This window comes from Pan troglodytes, chromosome 5 (genome assembly GCF_028858775.2).
Source record: "Pan troglodytes isolate AG18354 chromosome 5, NHGRI_mPanTro3-v2.0_pri, whole genome shotgun sequence".
In the NCBI taxonomy this organism is placed as follows: Eukaryota; Metazoa; Chordata; class Mammalia; order Primates; family Hominidae; genus Pan; species Pan troglodytes.
This window is the reverse complement of record NC_072403.2, coordinates 70,305,985-70,325,385: the sequence shown is the minus strand read 5'-3', so window position 1 is coordinate 70,325,385 and position 19,401 is coordinate 70,305,985. Positions and strand designations below refer to the sequence as shown.

At 34.9% G+C, this 19,401-nt stretch overlaps 1 protein-coding gene across 1 annotated transcript in view; it reads left to right on the top strand.

The window, feature by feature from the left end:
* Positions 1–19,401, top strand: part of LOC100609532 (protein eyes shut homolog) — a 2,075,858-nt gene that overhangs the window by 1,179,007 nt on the left and 877,450 nt on the right. The window contains exon 26 of the mRNA XM_063813139.1: positions 3,096–3,211. Coding sequence (XP_063669209.1) covers positions 3,096–3,211 — 116 coding nt within the window. The remainder of the gene's footprint in view (positions 1–3,095; positions 3,212–19,401) is intronic.

Genomic DNA, 19,401 nt, shown 5'->3' with positions numbered 1-19,401 from the left:
TAAGCACCTATTCATCTTACGTGTTTCTTCATACTAATGGGTATGATTGACACTCAGTATCCACTCCCATGTAGTGTGGTTTCCTGTACTGCAGAGGCAAGAGTATTGAAAACTACAATTTCCAGACTCCCTCAAAACTGGAGTTGCAAATATAATTGAGTTCCGCCAATAAGAAACATACCTAAAATCTGAAGGCTCTGATGGACACTATTTCTGGGTGTCTTAGCAGATTCTTCTGGTAAAAAAAAGTCATGGAGCTATGTGGATCTTTGCAGCAGATCTCACTGTAGAGTCACTATTTCAGTGCGTAGGTGCATTGAAATGGCAGCTGCCTGGTAGTCAACCTTCCTTGGATTAGCACAATGGGCTCTTGAACTCAAAAATCCTAAGAGTGCTTTTATATTTCTCATCTTCCTGATCCTGACTGAGGGGACATCTCCCAGAAAGTCATACCTGTGGTTCTTGGTGTTACTCCTACAGCTTTCCTTCCTTCTGATAATTTTGTAAGCATCTAATTCCATTATTCAGGTCCGTTTTGCTTAAATAACTAGAGTGATTTCTGTTTCTTGTAATGAATCTTGACTAATTTATTTTCTATCCTTGTTTGTTGTCTTTGACCAACACAGCCTTAATGTTTTCCTCAGTTTGACTAGGCTTTAGACAGACGTCTTCCTGACTATAGGACCTGATCTCCCTTTTCGTAGAGCATTTACTTTAGAAAACTTGTAGTTGTAAATTATTTCTCTGTCTCTTTGAGATGTAAATTTTCTCTCAGGCTGTTTCCCAAGGACCTGGGAGTCATTCCTTCAAAAATGTAATCCTGTACTCCGGGGGCTGAGGTGAGAGGATTGCTTGAACCCAGGAGGTTGAGGCTGCAGTGACGTGTGATCATACCCCTGCACTCCAGCCTGGGCACCAGTGCAAGACCCTGTCTCAAAAACAAAACAAAACAAAACAGCAAAAGCAACAACAATGAAAGACAAAACAAAACAAAATGTAACCCTGGAACGAGACAAATAGTGCCCCTATTTCCCAGTCTCTTTGGGAGAGTAGAAGCCTAAATTCAGTAAGAGACAGCAAGTACAGGTGGCCTATTGAAATTGACCAAATTCCCACCCACCCAAACATCCCCCTGGTACTTTTCCGTTAGCTCACCTGGCCTTTAAAAATGTTCCTGCTCCCATTTATTTTAGTGGGGTTGAGTACAAGCTCTCCACTCTATTGTAAAAATCTGTCTCCTATGCAGTACTCTTGAATGAAGTCTTCTTTGTCTGTATAACTGGCCCAGTGCAATTTTTCTTTTACACTTCCCATCTTATGGTTTAAAGCTTTATCATGTTCTTCACAGTATGAGAAACAAAGGAAAACTACGTCATTTTAATTGCTTAAAATATATTTTGAAATATTCGATCAGAAGAGGATACAATATATAAAAAATAGAAAATACACTGTAATAAATGTGTATAACTACCATGTGTTCTGAGAAATAGAATATTAGCAATAATTCTCGCCACCTCTATATCCCTCCAGGAACATCCCACTCCCTGAAGTAACTATTCTGAATTTTATATCAGCATTCCTTTAGTATTTGTTAGAGTTTTATTATATATGTATGCATCTCTAAGCAATGTTACTAAATTTCATATGCATTTGAATTTTATAAGAGCATTTATCAGGGTATATTCTTATGCAATACGTTTTTATGCTCAATAATATGTTTGTGAGACTCAACTATGCTTGTGAGACTCAACAAAGTCATATTGGCTTTTTATAAACCCTGTGAAGATGTTTTTTTCCATATCACCTTTTACAGCCTCTTTAGTAGAGATCCCTGCAGAATCAGCCCAGCACATGAAAGAGCATTGCAAAGTGGAAAAAGTCTTGGATGAAGATTTGATAAATTTAGTCTCTTGGCCGCTATTTCTAAGTTTGATGTGGACATCGCCATGTCTTTTAGACGCAGGCCCTATTTGTTTCTTATAATGAAGTATTTCAATAAATCATTTCTAAGTACCTCAAAATATGTATTTAATTGTTTTGTTACAATTTATCAGAGAAGAACAATCAGAATATCTTCCTAAGTATAAACAATAATTAAATTTTACATTTCCCAACAGCCAGGGTTCAGATTAAATGCTATTGGACAATACATAGAAAAATAAAGAAAAGTTAAAAAGTTGTGATCAGAGTAAGCATAGTCAGTGAGCAGTGAGAGCTGCCTGTAAAGACCCATTGTCCCTATGTGGAAGGGTATACTTAGGTTAACATGATGTTGTGGCTAGCATGTTAGGCATATTAAGATTCATTAGAAGTAATTATCTGATAGGAAAGAATCAATGGTTTCAAAAAAATGTTCCTAATATCTACCCAGTAAAGCATAGCTGAGATATTAGCTTATGGAGTACTTAGCAATGTTGATTGATAGGTTGATGATGGAAATAATAAAATGTTTGACTAGCAAAAGCCAAACAAAATACATACAATCAAACTGTGTTTTGGTCTGGAAAATTTTAGATTGTCATGTTTAATGAGAATTCTTACAGCCAATGGCCAAATGTACGTAGACACAATACTTATATTCTATAGAATCACAGTATAACAAATACTAAATGTAAAATACTAACTGTAATACTACAAGTATTACAAATAACATTGTATATCTAGATATCTATAGTAGGTGCTTTCCTCTGAATTTAAGATTCATATTAAGGGAATTATTAAGTGTCTTTATTCTATTGCTTTCCATGTATTTATTCCAAAGTAAAATAAGTAAAAACATTTGAATATGTAATGTTGAATGGCACCACGGATAAGAGCTGAGACATATCATACATGTACTGACTTTCATTTATACTTAACTATGTGATTTTAGAGCAAATTATTTATTTTCTCTGAGTTTAATTTTCTCTTGAACTAAACAGAGATAGAATAAGAGCTACCTGATAAACTGATCATGAAGATACACTGAGGTAATTTGTACAAAACATCTAGCATAATTATTTCAAATAGTAAAAGCCAATAAATATAGGCTATTAGCATAATTGTTTTTATTATCATTAAAAATTGCATATCTGCTTTGTAATTTTGTTGAACAGGATGGTCTGGACACCACTGTGAGAAGGAGCTTGAGTGCATTCCCAACTCATGTGTTCATGAACTCTGCATGGAGAATGAACCTGGCTCGACATGTTTATGCACACCTGGATTTATGGTAAAGATTACTGGTGGTTGTGGTTGTAATAATTTTTTACTCTCTTTGATACACAGTAAGTAGTAGAAAATTATATGGTGAAAAATAAGGTCGGAGTAGTTAATCTTCAGCGCATCTCTCCTTCTCTGTCTGTGCACGCTACACTTTTCTCAGCATTCCTCTTTCCCTTCTTGTCCATGCATCACTTGCACCCTCAGTCCTTTCTTTCAGAAGAAAAACATTCTGATAAATTGATCCACACCAAGGTGCAAGCGACTTAATGTATTGGCCTTTAATGTCTTAATGCATTTGGAAGGAGGATGCCAGTGGAGGAATTACTTAATACTGTCAGGGTCTTGGCGGAACTTTTATTTTGCCCAAGGACATAGTACTACTTCCAGGGTTGGGCTCAGCATATTGTATGTCCAAGGAGGACGGATCTGCTTCCTCAGCAAGTTTGAACTGGCCTGAACTCCATTAGCACTAGAAATGACTTTCCTTGGTAAAAATGTCTCTATTAAAAAATAGCATTTGACCACAGTCTTTTATTAAAACTGACCGCAGCCCATGAATATAGTGAAAAAACAGCAATTGGTAAGAATGTGTTATCAGAAATTTTAAATGTATATTTATAAATATCATTATTAGACCAGCCTTCACTGAAATTAAGGCTAAATAATTAGAGATGGGGTATAGTCAGGTGACTAGAGTCAGTGCCAGAATAAAGAATCATACTTCAAGCATCTGGCCAGTGTGTATAAAAGATGAACAAGTGTGAAGGGAAGTGTAAATGGAGCTAGAAACTCCTTCTCAGAAGTGAAAGATCAGAAAGGAAAAACCGGAACCAAGAGTCTCTAGACGAGGTTAAGGAATTACATAGAAAAAAATAATCAATAACTGTCACGGAACACAAGATTTTGAAAAATCAATTGTAGAAGGACCTGGGCTTAAGTCCAATGCTGTTCCCTCTTAAAGGATATTCCCAGGGCTCATCTGTTTTGGAGGGATATGAATGAGCTCAAACAGATATCTTCCTTTCTCTGAGAATTCTCTAATTTTGGATTTGCCCTAGGAAAAAGATTTTCTCTTACTGCTACAAAAGCGATAGATCTTTGGAGAAAAATATCAGATGCTCTGATACTTAAATTGAAAGTTAGTTGGTACCAAGAAGTTATTTTTCTGACACCTCAGATTATACCAATAATGTCTTCCTCGAAAAGTCAGTATAAAGAGCAAAATACTGAGATGTGTCTTTTATTTAACTATGTCTTCTGCCAGTGCAGCCTTAGATACGTAGGAATCTAAATAACTTAGAAAATCAATGCTTATTTTACATATGATATGTTTTCATAAAAACAAATAATTCACTACCAAATATCTATAAAATTTCCTGAAATAGTTAATCTCCTGGTATATGTTCTTTCACATGTGAAATATGAATCTATTAATATTTGAGCTCTTTCTTTAATAAAAAAAATCAAATCTGAAGGATAAATACATTAGTATATGTTAGAAATAGAAACATCTTGGAAAATATAATTTTATAAGACCACATGTCTACTAAATAGAAGAAAATGTTATAGACATAATGCATTTATATTTTAGTAAGGCATTTACTAAATTAATTTCAAATGGATAGTTTTGCAACCATTCTGTAAGTACTTGAAAGCTGAAACAAAATTTAAAAACTTGTCATAGCAAGAGATAATGTTTGTGTGAAATGCTACAATGAGATAAGGGAGATTCAACTTTTGCTAATGCATTAGTTATTCTTTAAAATGAGTAGCTAAAGATAGGGGAAATTCAGTTTATTGAAAAAGAATTTTAACATTGAAATGTTATTCATGCCAATGCTATAGCAGTATGTATTTACTCTAAATTAGATATTCCTAAGAAATATACTTTTGAAAATCACATGCAAATTATTCATTGGAACAGAAAATAAAATAATCTGCTGAATTATCAGAAAATCAAATATTCAAAATATTTGATAAAATATTTGTAGCACGTTAAATTTGTAAATATTGAAATAAAATATTGAAATGGCTACAGGTATGGAAAATGCATAAAAACATTAGAAAATCACTTTTTAGGTTTGTTTTTCCCTCTCCCACTAATCTTTAGTGCAAATGGGATATTAAAAGAATAAAAATCACAACCATGGGGAAATGTGAAACTTCATGGGTACTTCATTCACAGGAAGATATCAAACTTGAGAGAATCTTAAGAATAAAGCAGTTATAAGAATTAGAAAAAAGGTAAATTGATTTGCATTAGTACTAAAAATGAAGGATGTACATAGAGTGTAGGTGAACATGAAAACAGTGTCCATAATGGAGAGTTGACAATGTACAGGGGGTAAGTCATGGCATTCTAGCACTAGAATAGATGGGAAGAGACTAAACATTGCATCAGTTATCACATTCTGTTGGAACGTTTGCTCATTTCTCTGTCAACTCTGAAACACTGTAAACTCCTGAAGGACAAAGACAACACTGGACGTTGCAGTATTCCTAAGAGCACAGAGCACAGAATAGGCGGTCACTAATTTACAATTATTCGATTTTATGATTGTACGAGAGTGACATACGTTCAGTAGAAATGGTATTTTGAACATCCCTACAACCCTTCTGCTTTTTACTTTTAGCACAGCATTCAATAAGTTACATGATCTATTCAACGCTGTAATATAAAATGGGTGTGGGGTTGAATGATTTTGCCCAAGCTGTTGGCTAATGTAAGTGTACTGGACAAATTTAAGGTAGGCTAGGCCAAACTATGATGTTCAGTAGATTAGGTGTATTAAATGCATTTTCCACTTACAATATTTTCAACTTTTGATGGATTTATTGTAATGTAACCCCATCATAAGTCGAGGAGCATCTGTATATGTGTTTTCATTGTGGTCATCATTGTTAAGGTATTTTATTACTGCTCATAGCATATTAGTCACAGTTGTTTTAAATTCCCAGTCTGATAATTACAGACTCCCTGACATACCTGAGTCTGACTTCAATGCTTACTCTGTCTCTTCTATTTTTTTGGCTTTTAGTGTGTCTTGTAATTTTATATTTAAACACATGATGCATTGGGTAAAAGGAACTCAGATAAATAGGCCTGTAGCATAACATTTTATGTTTATCTGGCTAGGAGTCAGGCTGTGTTTGCTATGCTACAGCCATAGGTGTCAGAGGTCAAAATTTCGTCTTATATTTTTATTTTCATCTTGCCTGTTGTATTTTGGTTTCATTAGAAAATTCTTCTTAAAGAAGTGTGAGGTGTGGAGTTCTTTCAGTTGTAATCTCCTGTTGTTATAAAAGATCCCTGTTGATATGGCAGTAAGGTGTGGGAGAGGGTAAGCCTTTAACAGTCCTATAATTAGGTCTCAGTCTTGGTGATTCTGTGCCTCTGGTCTGTGACCTTCGAATGTGCTTCTCTGTACCCCATTCCCTTAGGTGAGACAGAAAATCTACACAGGGCTGGAGTTGGGTATTTCCCTTCCTGCAGGTCAATTAAGCTCTGGTAAAATAGTTTCACTTGAGGACAAGCCTTGTTAAGAGGAACAGAATGCTCTGGGAGTCTTCAAAATGGCTATTCTCTCCTCTCCATGCTGGAAGCATGAGGGGATTTTTCTCCAAACCTCACTGTGAGAACCCTGTAGCATTTTTGAACGTAAAGTTCATTACAGTGTGGGGTATTCCCTAAGAGTGGGCTCCCCTGTAGTTTCTAACTAACTCTCAAGCTCGTACACACTGAGCCTCCAGCATTTCATCAATTACAGTTTGTTTTTCTACCCTGGTTTTGGCTCCAGCAGAGGTTTCTGCTTCTGAATTTCTGCTCTGGTAAGCTATAATTCTTTGTACCTGCCTGACTGTCTCTCCAATGTTTGGGGGCAGAAGTTTTCCTTTAGTGGGAAATGATCTCAATTTTCTTAAAAATCTAAAAAGAGTTGATTTTTAGTTTGTTCAGCTTTTCTCTTATTGTGTAGATGGGAATGATGACTTCCAAATTCTCTACACACCAGACCAAAACCCAGAATTTTGTGATTGTTTTAGAGTGAAAGGACCTATGAATATATTTATTAAGAAAACATGAATGGATTTTCTTTCATTCATGTAATTCAATGTGTCTTTTTAAAAAAGGATTTTGTTGTTATAATTAGGCTTCTCAGGTATCTCAACTTGAATGGTTGTCTTGTTTTTCAGAGTTACTAGAAGGCTTTATGGGATTGTTCAAGTCATTAATTTGGCAATCAGATTCTCCATTAACATGTAAAAAATTAAAAATTAAAAATTGTCTTGCATGTGTACTCTAATTACACCAGCTGATACAGTAGCACATGCAATCTGTGTAAAGAACATTCAAATAATTCAAATAATTGAAATATGTTTGTATTGAATTTTTAATTGAACATGAAACAACAAAGCACAATTCAAAGCAATAAGGCTTTTACCTAACAATTTGTAGCAATTCTCTTCACGTTAAATCCTTTTATGTTCACCTGAACTTCCCTCTAATATCTTTCTTCTTCTCAGAGATCTTCAGAAAAATGGCACTTTTTTCCCAGATTTCTTTTATTTAAGCTACTTTAAAAGTTTCACTAATTAGGTCATCATATAAAAATGTTAATTCAGCTACATATTTACAGGATTAGATAGGATTAATATTACTACAGTTATTCTTGTTTAATGATGAAGAGTGATGTGGGAGGTAAATAGTCCCTGCTGGGTAGGGAGATGGGAAGCTGTTTTTTCTTTATTTCTGAGAATTAATTTTTTGAAGATAACATTAAAAGTCTGAACTCTCAGGTTTTTCTTAATGTTTAGAGCTATGACAATCTCTGACAAGCTGATAATTAGTGAATATTATTCGTTTAAGCAGATCCAATTACAAAAGTGATTCCAAACAAGATTAAAGTACTTACATCATTTTGAAATTCAAATGTTCTGTAAAAGAATTTAAATGACAGAATACAATTTTTGAATGTCCTATACTTGCTTAAGAATTCAAGAAAAATGATCATTCTCTTTTTCATTTGATCAGAACTGCTCATTTCTTCCTCAGTAAATGAAATTCTGCCAAACAAGATTGATCTCCATGCATTAACCAATGAGTGTCTATTGGTCAGGCTTATTGTGTTTTGTAAATGATAGAGTTGATGAAAGTGTTAATTACAGCCCTTAAATTAAAACACAGATGTTTATATAGTGTGGAAGCTGTATTTGTATTAAAATGAAGAAAAAATGGAGAAACTATTTTCTGAGAAAAAAGGGTTCTGAGTTCTACAGAAGGACAGTCTATTTGTGGTGTTCAGTTTTTAAATGTCATCTTCAAAATAAACCTAACACAGAAGACACCAGTATAGCAAGACAGACAAACATTTTGATGTATGTCTATGTTTCTGGTCTTTATTTTCTCATGTGATAAAGTCATCAATATTATTAATAAATATTTACTAAGTGTTTTCTGTGTTTGAGATGACTTGTTCTATTAAAAAATATTTATTATCTCTTAATAGGAAATAAAGCAAAGATGCCATTTTAGACAAACTCATAATGCTCTTTTAAATAGATATTTTTGTGGTTTTGACATTTATCCTTATTTGAATTCAAGTAATTTGTATTTTAGATCAGTCAAAACACATCCTTTGGATACTCACTAAAACAATGTATTTGGAAAACTTATAAAGAAATACGTATACACTAGTCTTACATTCAAATTAAGGAAAAGAGTACAGGCTCACATCCTCTTGCAATGCACTAAAAAAATCAGTAATGCTCTTATTCAGGTGAAATTTGATAGTTTTCTCTAATATATGTTGAGCACCATTTTTTGCAGATCCTTAAAATAATATAAAAATCAATTAGTTTCAGTTTGTTATCCAAAGAGAACATTCAGCTGTATGGAAGAGACAGATAATGTGTGGGATAATAAGGAAGTCAGCATTGGGTACAAAATGAAGAAAACTGTATGATGAGGGAAATAAAAGCATTAGCTAGGACGCTTATTTGGTAGTAATATTAAAAAATAATAAAGCAATTGGCGAACTCTGAGTAAAGTAGTCGTTAGGAAAGATTTCTCAATGGACAAAAGATAATGGCTTCCTCCTAAGGATTAGAAAGGTATCTCTAAAAGCGCTGAAACTTAATCCGCACCACATAGTGGAAGTCCACCCTGAGGGTTTGCTCAGTACTGCTAATGAGAATGCTAAATATAAAATAGCCATAAGAAATAAGGCTCGATCTGCTTCTCAGGACAAGTTTTACCACAAACAACAAAAAAAACACAAAAAATGTATTTTCCTCTCCCCAGATCAATTAGGCTCTGGTAACAGAGAGCCAAGATCCTAGCTTTTATGAAATCTACCACCTAAAAAGCAGAGGATGCATGGGGGAAGAAACAAAATTATTGTGTTTATTTATTTGTTAATTTGTTTATGGGCAGGAATGAGTGCTATGGGGGAGAAAAAGATGGAGGGATGTGTGTTCTGAGCATTTCTAAGCAACACAGTGACAGTATTTTGTAATGCAAGATATGTGAGGGTTTGGGGGGAGGAGATGGTGCAAACTAGAATAAAGACAAAAATATTAATGAAAAGAGGAAGTTTTCTGTATTAAATAAGTATAATGTATAATGAAAAATGTAGTTTAATATTTTCAGAAGTAGAATATTTAAAATAAGTTGCCTTACATTTTATTATGGCACAGCTGTGATGTACAATCTAAATGTCTTACAACTTGCTGGTTGCAGTGGCTCATGCCTGTAACCCCAGCACTTTGGGGAGCCAAGGCTGGTGGATCACTTGAGGTCAGAAGTTTGAGATCAGCCTGGCCAACATGGTGAAACCCGGTTTCTACTAAAAATACAAAAATTAGCCAGGCTTGATAGTGGCTGTCGGTAATCCCAACTACTGGAGAGGCCAATGCACAAGGACCGCTTGAACCAGGGATTTGGAGCTGGCAGTGAGCCGAGATCTTGCCACTGCACTCCAGCCTGGGCGACAGAGTGAGACTCAAAAAAAAAAAAAAAATTCTTACAACAGCAGTTTTTATTGGTAAATGGAGTATGGTAAAATAATGACCACCTCATAGACCTATGTAGATATTAAAGATAATGAATGCCCACCTTTCATCTTTATGCATCAGATTTTTGCTTAATGTGGCTGGTGGAAGAATGTATTTGGTAGAAACCTAGAATATATTTAATGTCATATATTGACTCAAAAAAGTAATGGCTTAACATTTTAGACTTCAATTAGATGGAAAATTCTCTGAGCCTGTTTCTTCACTTACAGCATGAACATGTGGATGAATTAAAAGCTTGGCTATATTGAAGATAACATTGTTAACCCATTGGAGAGTTGGGCTCAGAATTTTAAATGCCCATACTTACAGACTGGTAGATGAGTGTTCTTTCCTCTATGCCATAAATGTTATCCATTTATTTTTAAGATAAATAACTATATTATTGTCTATATATAGTTAATATATTATATAACTAAATATATATATATATATATATATTTTTAGACAAGCTCTTTCTCTGTTGCTCAGACTGGAGTGCAGTGACATGATCATAGCTCACTGCAGCGTCAAACTTCTGGGCTCAAATGGTTCTCCTGCCTCAACCTACCGAGTAGCTGGAACTACAGACATGTGTTCCCACAACCAGCTAACTTTTCATAATATTTTTTGTAGAGATGAGGTCTCACTATGTTGCCAGGCTTGTCTGGAACTCCTGGCCTCAAGCACCTGTCCTGCTTCAGCCTCCCAAAATGCTGGGATTATAGGCATGAGCCACAATGTCTGTACAAAGATATTATTAAGCTACTCTCTAAAATAAAAACAGATTGGATTCCAAAATCCATTCCGAAGTCCTACAGCTTTGCCGTAGTCTACAAGGCTGTGTGCAGTTTGACCCCTTCCTGATAACTTCTCTAGCCTCACTTCCTCCTGATCTTCTAACCCTGTACTGTAGCCCCCTATTTAGCCTTCAGTTGCTCAAATATTCCCTTCAAAATTCTGGCTGTGTGTCTTTGCACATGCTACACTTTAACTAGAATGATCTCCAATCCTTCCTGCCCACTATCCCAATTCTACTCATCTTTCAGGTTTTAGCATATGTCCCTCTTTTTCAGGTAAACCTCATAATACTGCCACAACATGTGCTTAGGTAACTCTTTTTTTCTTAAACTATTTTCTGGAAGAGCTTTAGGTACACAGAAAAAGTGAGCAGAAAATACAGAGAGTTCTCATATACCCCTCCCTACACACATGGACAGGCTCCCTCACTATCAACATCCCATGACAGAGTGGTACATTTGTTACAATCAATAAATCTATATTACATCATTATCACCCAAAGTCTGTAGTTCACATTAGAGTTCACTCTTGGTCTTGTACATTCTTTGGGTCTGAACAAATGCATAATGACATGTAACCACCATTACAGATACAGAATAGTAACAATGCCCTAAAAATCCTCTGTGATCCCCCTGTGAATTCCTCTGTCCCCTCCATCTCTGGCAATCATTGATCTTTTCAGGGTCTTCATAGTTTTGCATTTGTAAGGATGCCATATAGTTGAAGTAATACAGTATATAGCCCTTTTAGATTGGCTTCTTTCACTTAATAATGGGGATTTAATATCCTTCCAGGATTTTTTCATGGCATGAGAGCCCCTGTCAGGGCTGAATAATGTTCCATTGTCCAGATGTACCATGGTTTATCCATTCAACCTACTAAAGTTTTTCTTGATTGTTTTCAAGTTTTGGCAATCATGAATAAGGCTGTTATAAATACTCTTGTGGAGTTTTTTGTGTGAACATGTTTTCAATTCGTTTGCTATACATCGAGGCACACACTCACTGGATTATACAGTAACAGTGTATTTACTTAGAAACTGCCCAACTGTTTTCTAAAATATTTGTACCATTTTGCATTCGCACAAGAAATTAGGCTGCATTTTATAATTTGTCTTCATAGCAATTACTAAAATTGTAATTCATCAATTATTTTTGTGGCTATATATTTATTATTTGACCAACTACTCTCACCTCCCTTCCTCTTCTTCTCTATTCCCTTCTCCCTCTCTGGTCTGCTTTTCTCCTCTTCAATAAGTTCCATAAAACAGGAACTGTGCACATATTACCTACTACTGTTCTCCAGGCAGATACAACATAGTAGATTCTAAATAAAATTTTGTTGATTATTATACATGAACGAAAACATGAATGGATTACAATTATTGTGGTGTTAATCACAACTAAGCACAAGAATTTTGTGGAACAGTCTGTTGAATGCAATATCATACACTGCTAAAGATATAATGCATTGTTTTCTACAATAATATTTAGAGTGATTTAAAATATCACTTGAGCCATAAGCCTCCATTAAAACGTTATTATTTATGAAGGAAGCCTAACTATTTGCCAGGCTAAATGTCTTGGATACTTTACCCTATTGAATGATTAAAACAATTTTGTGATGTAAGAATCATTATTTATTCCTATGGTGATGATGAGGAAACAGGCTCAGAGATGTTGGTCACTTATTCATAGATAGCAAATGTTAGAATGTAGTTTGTCCAGTGAATACAAACCCTATATCCATGAGCACTATGTCAGAAAGTTTTCACTCTGCAACCAAAATACAGTTCTAGATCTTTTCACTCTGAGCCATACTCAGATTTCTTTTGGTGAGCACAGAATACATTAACTTATATAAAGATTAGCTCATCTATTCTGTTATGGCCCGAGTGTTTGTATCTCCCTCACCCAAATCCAAATGTTGAAGTTCTAACCCCTAGACTATGGTATTAGAATGTAGGGCTTTTGGGAGGTGATTCAGTCATGAGGGTGAAGTACTCATGATTGGGATGAGTGCTCTTATAAAAAAGCTGCAGATAACTAGATAGTCCCTTCCAGCCTATGAGGACATAGTTAGAAGGCACCATCTGTGAGAAAGCCGACACTAAACATCCCTCAACTTGTACTTCCCAGCCTCCTGATCTATGAGAAATAAATTTCTGTTATTTATAAGTCAATCAGTTTATGGTATCTTTTTTTGCAGTAGCCTGAACAGACTAAGACTTAGTGCCTTCAATTTTTTCTTTTTTTTTTTAACCAAAACTTCTTTTCTTCACATGGTTCTTACATGATAACAAATGGAACTGTGCATTTTACACCTGCTAGCTTATTCTAGAAATAATTAAATTCTGGCAAGGCAGTGGGAGAAAATATAACTTGCATCTATTGCATTTTTTATGATAAAAACCAATCTCTGTTTCTCTGCTTTTTCTGGCATTGCCACTGAGAAACGGCAGGGTTTTATACTTCTCTTTTGGCTTAGGAGTCTTTTTTTTTATTCATACAGAAACCACCTGCTTTAAGCTTTTCCCCCCTTAATTAAAAATAAATGAAACTAAGAAAAGAGTTAATGTGTAGGAAGGAAGACCTGTTGGTTGTTGCTCTCCATGCAGCTCAGGGATACTGACGTACAGCACAGCATATCTTGCTTGCTGCTTTTGATATATTTTGGATGTTAGATGGTGTCCTTGTATGATAGTGTTTGATTTGGTTTTGTCTTAGTTTCTGTAACTGTTTTCATGTCATTTGCACTTGAATTCCCAAGTAAGGAGAAGGCTGTGTGCACATTCCCAGAGTTTGAAGACTAGCTTCAAAGACTTTCTGACTATAAGGCTGACTCACTTCAATCTGAAAGGAGAAAGAAAATATGTATTGCCACAGTATGTTGTAGAAAATGAGAGAGGCTTGAAAGTGTTCAGAAGACATTGTTCTTAATGTTCTAAAATGAAGATGCCACCTTAATGTCTCTAATGATAAATTAGTTAAAGATAAGCATAAAATGATCAGTGTATTCATTGGTGTGTGACGACTGTGGCTGTTTGGGTTGGTATAGAATAATACTCCAAGGGAGAAATGGGTAAACAAATGATAATATATTAACTAATATGTGTTGATAGAGGTATAAACACAAGATGCTATGGATGGCAAAATAAAGGTATGCAGTCCAAATTTGTTTGCTCAGATTGGCTCAAGTAATAGTCCCTATAGGAGGTCAAGTGTAGCAAGTCTTCTTGAATATAAGGAGACATTGTTCTAGGGAGAACAGGTAGGAAAGCTTGCAAGTTACTTTCAAGGAGTGTGAATGGAAAGATGTGAGGTTATGTTATTTTTTAATATATCCTTTATGACACATATTTTAGCACTCAATATGTGTATATTGTTGAACTTAGATTCTAACAACTATTTAAGATTTTTTTTATCCTAAGAAACTCAGATTCGTAGAGAAGAGATACAACATGCAAAACAACAATTATAACACAGAAAAGAAATGGGTAAGCAGCATAAAATGTAAACACATAACATTATACAGATTCAGAGAATGAGGACATTATTTCCAATGGAGGAACGTAAGATGTTTCATGAAATAAATGTCTTTTCTTATGAGCAGTCAGTTGAACATTCTGTGACTTAAGAAAAGCTTCCCTAAATGTTATAGATATTTGGTGGTAAGAAAAAGAAAGTTTTAAATTTCTACTTGCCAGTTCTCAAAAATCAATTGAGTATTGGGATCCTCACATCGATGACCCACTAATTTACCTATAGTGTCTGCTAATTCCATGTATTCTTACCAAAATAGTAGGAAAGATCAAACAATTTGACTTCTGAAATGTTTCATGGCTCTTTTACTTGTACATACTCAGGGTTCTGTATCAGATATCAGTTTCTAGGACTGGTGAGTCATAAACAGTGGTCTCAGGGAAATCTTTAAGGTATTTGATTTCAATTAGGTGAGAATTTAGAAAAAAAAAATTCAGAGGATGCTATTGACAGTAGGACCACAGAGTTTTAGTTATGTTATATATAACTATATATATTAGTCACACTGATAATTTGCACCTGTAGTAATTATGCGTTATTAAATTGTTCTGATATGATGACTGACACAGTAATTTCTTGATTTTGCTATTTGGAGTTAAATACAAAGTACTTAAATTTAAATTAAAAACAATGGTATTTCCAATATGAACTTGGCCATAGTCAGGCATATAACTTCAACATTCAAACTTTTTTTGCTTTTAAAACTCAATATCTACAAATGTAGTTAGTGTATATGAAGGCCATTGGCACTTCTTATATTAGGATCATGGATATCGAAAATAATTGACATGTAATTAAACTTAATCATTGTGAAAAGTCGAGAAAATCCCATATATTTAAAATTTGGGGGTAACCTAAGTAAGTTTGTCACCATGTTTTCAATAAGAAAAATCAATATTCAATAAGAAATAGCTGGTGATATTTTGTGCTAGATTAAATTGTTTTACTGTTTTCAAGAAGAGTGGTAAGCCAGTGATGACCTTTTGAACTGAGGAATCACCTGGTCAGACTTCTATTTTGAAAGATAACTCTGGCATATGTTTGATACATAGTCAATGTGCTTTTGAGACCTTGCCTCTAAAACAATGCATCTTGACCTCTTGCCTCATTAACTTTCTGCAGCAATATTTGTTGCCTGTGCATCTGTCTCTACTATTAACCTTGACTTCTCCCCTGAGCTATGCTTTCCATTTCCCTTCTTATTGCACCTTCTTTTGGATAGACTAGAAACAAAAGTGAGATTCAGTGCATTCCTTAAGATCCTTATTCCTGCATTCTTTAGTCCGCTAGAAGATCTCCCTGCAGATTAAAATTATACAGCAAATCAATGAACTTGTGCTTTCAGAAGCATTGCCATTGAAGCAAATCCCCTGAAGTTCTGGTAGCCAAATTCAATAAGGAAAAAGAAAATTATCCTTAAAGTTTTCACTACCAATTATCAGACATCAGAGAAGAAGTGACTATTTCATGTTTATATTGTTGTCACCCCATAAAACTTAGATGGAGCTTGTGTGCTTCTACTCTGTGGAAAATTTCACAAATTCTTGATGTTCTTCAGACCTCATACAAATTTATAAAATTACGGACCCATAGCTTTTATTCATGGTCTTTGATTTTATTCTCCTCTTTAACCTTGAGAAAGATGAAAACTGATTTGAATTAACAATTAATTGACTGACATACTTGAAAATGTTTTGAAAAGTTTGGGCCATACATTGTTATCAGACAGAAAACATGATTATCATCATCCCCTAGGAAAAGACATTTTAAACTTTCATGACAGGATATTGTGGATAACCTAGGAAAATAAATAAAACAATGTTACGTTGCAGTGTCCCAGGCAATGACTCTCAGGAGCCATTATAGATGAATTATTCTATACCAAGAGAAAGAGACAGAGATACAGAGAGCGAAGCACATAAATTTGATGGAACATGTTCCACCCAAAAATAAAAAAAGAGAGAAATAATGCAGATTAGGGGAATGAGAATTCCTGTTGTGTGTTGTCAAGTTGTCATAAGGGAAGAAAAGAATACCAGCATTATATATATTCTTGACAGCTTGGCCACCTTTTTGGTAGATGCTTCAGGCAGAGAACACACACACACACACACACACACACACACACACAGGTATTCATTTACTTTAGTAGTATACACAGCCTAAGCAGAGGGATAATTCATGTGATCTGTAGTACTATCTATATAATCCATTAAGATAGACTCTGTTCGGAAGACATGCATAGATCACACTTACTTCTTCAGATCTGACCACTGACTCACCTCCACAGAACCAGTTTGAATGATGACCATCTACTTCTGTGAGCCCTATCACATATAGAAAACTACATGAAAGGGCTTTCCTTTCTGGAGTCTTAGATAACATCTTTGTAGATCACAGGGTTTGTATGAGGCTGTATAAGATTTTGATAAACAGCCTGCAGGGTTTGGAAATCTAAGAGAGACTTCACCAGACTCCTCTAAAATTCTGAATGATTTCCTGTCTAATGGATTTTTTCAAGAAGGGTGAAGTTCTGTGTGCTCTTGGGAGGCAACAGAGGTTTTCCAGGCACTTCGGGGTCTCCTGATCTCTAATTTCACTCTTTCCGCTTCAACTCATTATGTATCAGTCTCAGGGAAACAAAATCTCTGTGGGATTATGCTCTTGAAATGAAGAAGAAAAAGGAAGAGGAGCAGCAGTAGGATAAGAAAGAAGAGAAGGAGGATGGAGTAGAAGTGTGGGAAGAGGAGGAAACAGAAGAAAAAGAAAAGCTAAATGGGACTAATTATTTTGTCCTGTAAGCACTTTTTTTCCTATAAATCTTTCCTGGTTTAAAATAGTTATCCCAAAAAGGGCCAGAGCTACCAGGTAGGGCAGTGTTTGAACCTGGAGGCACTATCTTGTGGAAGATTAGCATCCATGATATTACATATTCTAATGTCCTAGCCTTGTATAGCTCATCAGGAAGTCCACCCAACACAAGAGGCAATAGGACCTATTCTTCTACCAGCTTGCATTTTTCCTCTAGTGACTTGCTAAGCAACCAGAAAAACTCACCCAGGGTTCTGTTTTTATTAGTTCCTAAAGCCTAGGAGCTACCTGACACATGTTTAGGTAGGGTGGTTGTAAATGGCTTTGAGATTACTTTGTTTTCCAATTGCTAAATTTTCAAATAATTTACCACTTATTTTGAGCTCCTGTTTGGCAGCATTAAACATTTCTTAATGAAAGATCTCGGAAAAGGGGGAAAATGTTTCTTGATGCATGTTTAAATGGGATAGTGGTAAATGGCTTTGAGCTTACTTAGTTTTCAAATTGCTAAATTTTCAAATAATTTACCAATTCTTTTGAGCTCATCTTCAGCAGCATTAAGCATTTCTTAATGATAGACCTTGGGAAAAGGGGAAAATGTTTCTTAAGTGTAGAGGACAAAGAGAAAGAGTGTAATAGTGCTAATTGCACTTCCATTTCATCTGTCATCTCTGGTTTCAAGACAGACTGTTCACATGATGTGGCCCTTATTTCTCAGAGTAAGGTTGATGACTCTTGTAGCTCAAGACTGGTGCCTATTGAACTCTCATATTTGGCTGGTTGTTTTTCTTGTAATATAAAGGCATCTAAAGGGCCATCCTGTGTTTCAAATTTTAATTAAACAAGTTATGGGTAAAAATACTTACATTTTGCTTGCTCAACTCTTTAACCTAATTTATAGAGGCAATTTTGTAAATATAATTTTATATTCATTCAACAAACACTAATTGGTTACCAGCATACAAATAGTGTGCTGAATACAATGCAGGATGGAATGGAGATAGGCTTCTACCTAGTGACATTTACAATGTACCAGGAATGACATATAAATCAAGGCAATAGAAAAATAAAATATAATTCAAACTATAGTAGTCAGAAGGAAAAGAAAAAGTTATTGTGATAGAAAAATAATGTAGATAGTAGAAAAGTTTTCTCTAAGGAAGGGACCTTTAAGTTATAACCCGTGTGATAAAAAGAAATAATCCAAAGGAAGAGTGAGGGTATGGATGTGCTGTCAGATGTATCAGCATAAACAAGGGTCATGAGGAGGAAAAGATCTTGTCCTGTATGGGACAGTAAAGAGTGGATAATGGGAGTTGAGCACAGTAACTATGGTGGGGGCAAAAGTACAGAAGTGCCTGTAGAAGTAAACAGGGTCAGGTTAGGTTGAGAGTCAGAAAAATAGTAATTAGTTTGAATTTTATTCAAGTGCAATTGACATATATACTAACAAGTTTTTTCAAAAGGGAAATGATGTGATCTTATTCAGGTTCTTAAAATATTCCTATTCTTCCATAAAGAAAGATCTAGAAGGAGGTTAAAAGTGGGAGTGAAGAAACCAGCTAGGCTCTAACAATTATTATGTAAAAGATAATGATGGTTTGATATTTGTGGCAAAGCAAATTCAGAGAAAAGGCTGGATTTGAAATGTGTTATGAAAGAAAAATTAGCAAGACATTGTATTGAGTAGATGCGTGAGATAGAAGATAATGAAAAATCAGGGAGGACTTCAGCAATAGAGTAATGATAATAAATTTCCTGTGATGGACAGGTGGTTGGAGGAACATGTTAGAATGGAGGGACTGAATCAGCAGTTCAGTACTGTACATGTTATGTTTAAGGTACCCATGAGGTATTTAAATAATGATTCTAAATAAGCAGTTTGTTATATAAAAATGTATTTCAGAGAAGTGTGAAGTAGAGATATGATTTTGGGACTCATCAATATATGATATCTTTATAGCCTTTTTGAATATATGACATTGCTTCTGGGGAG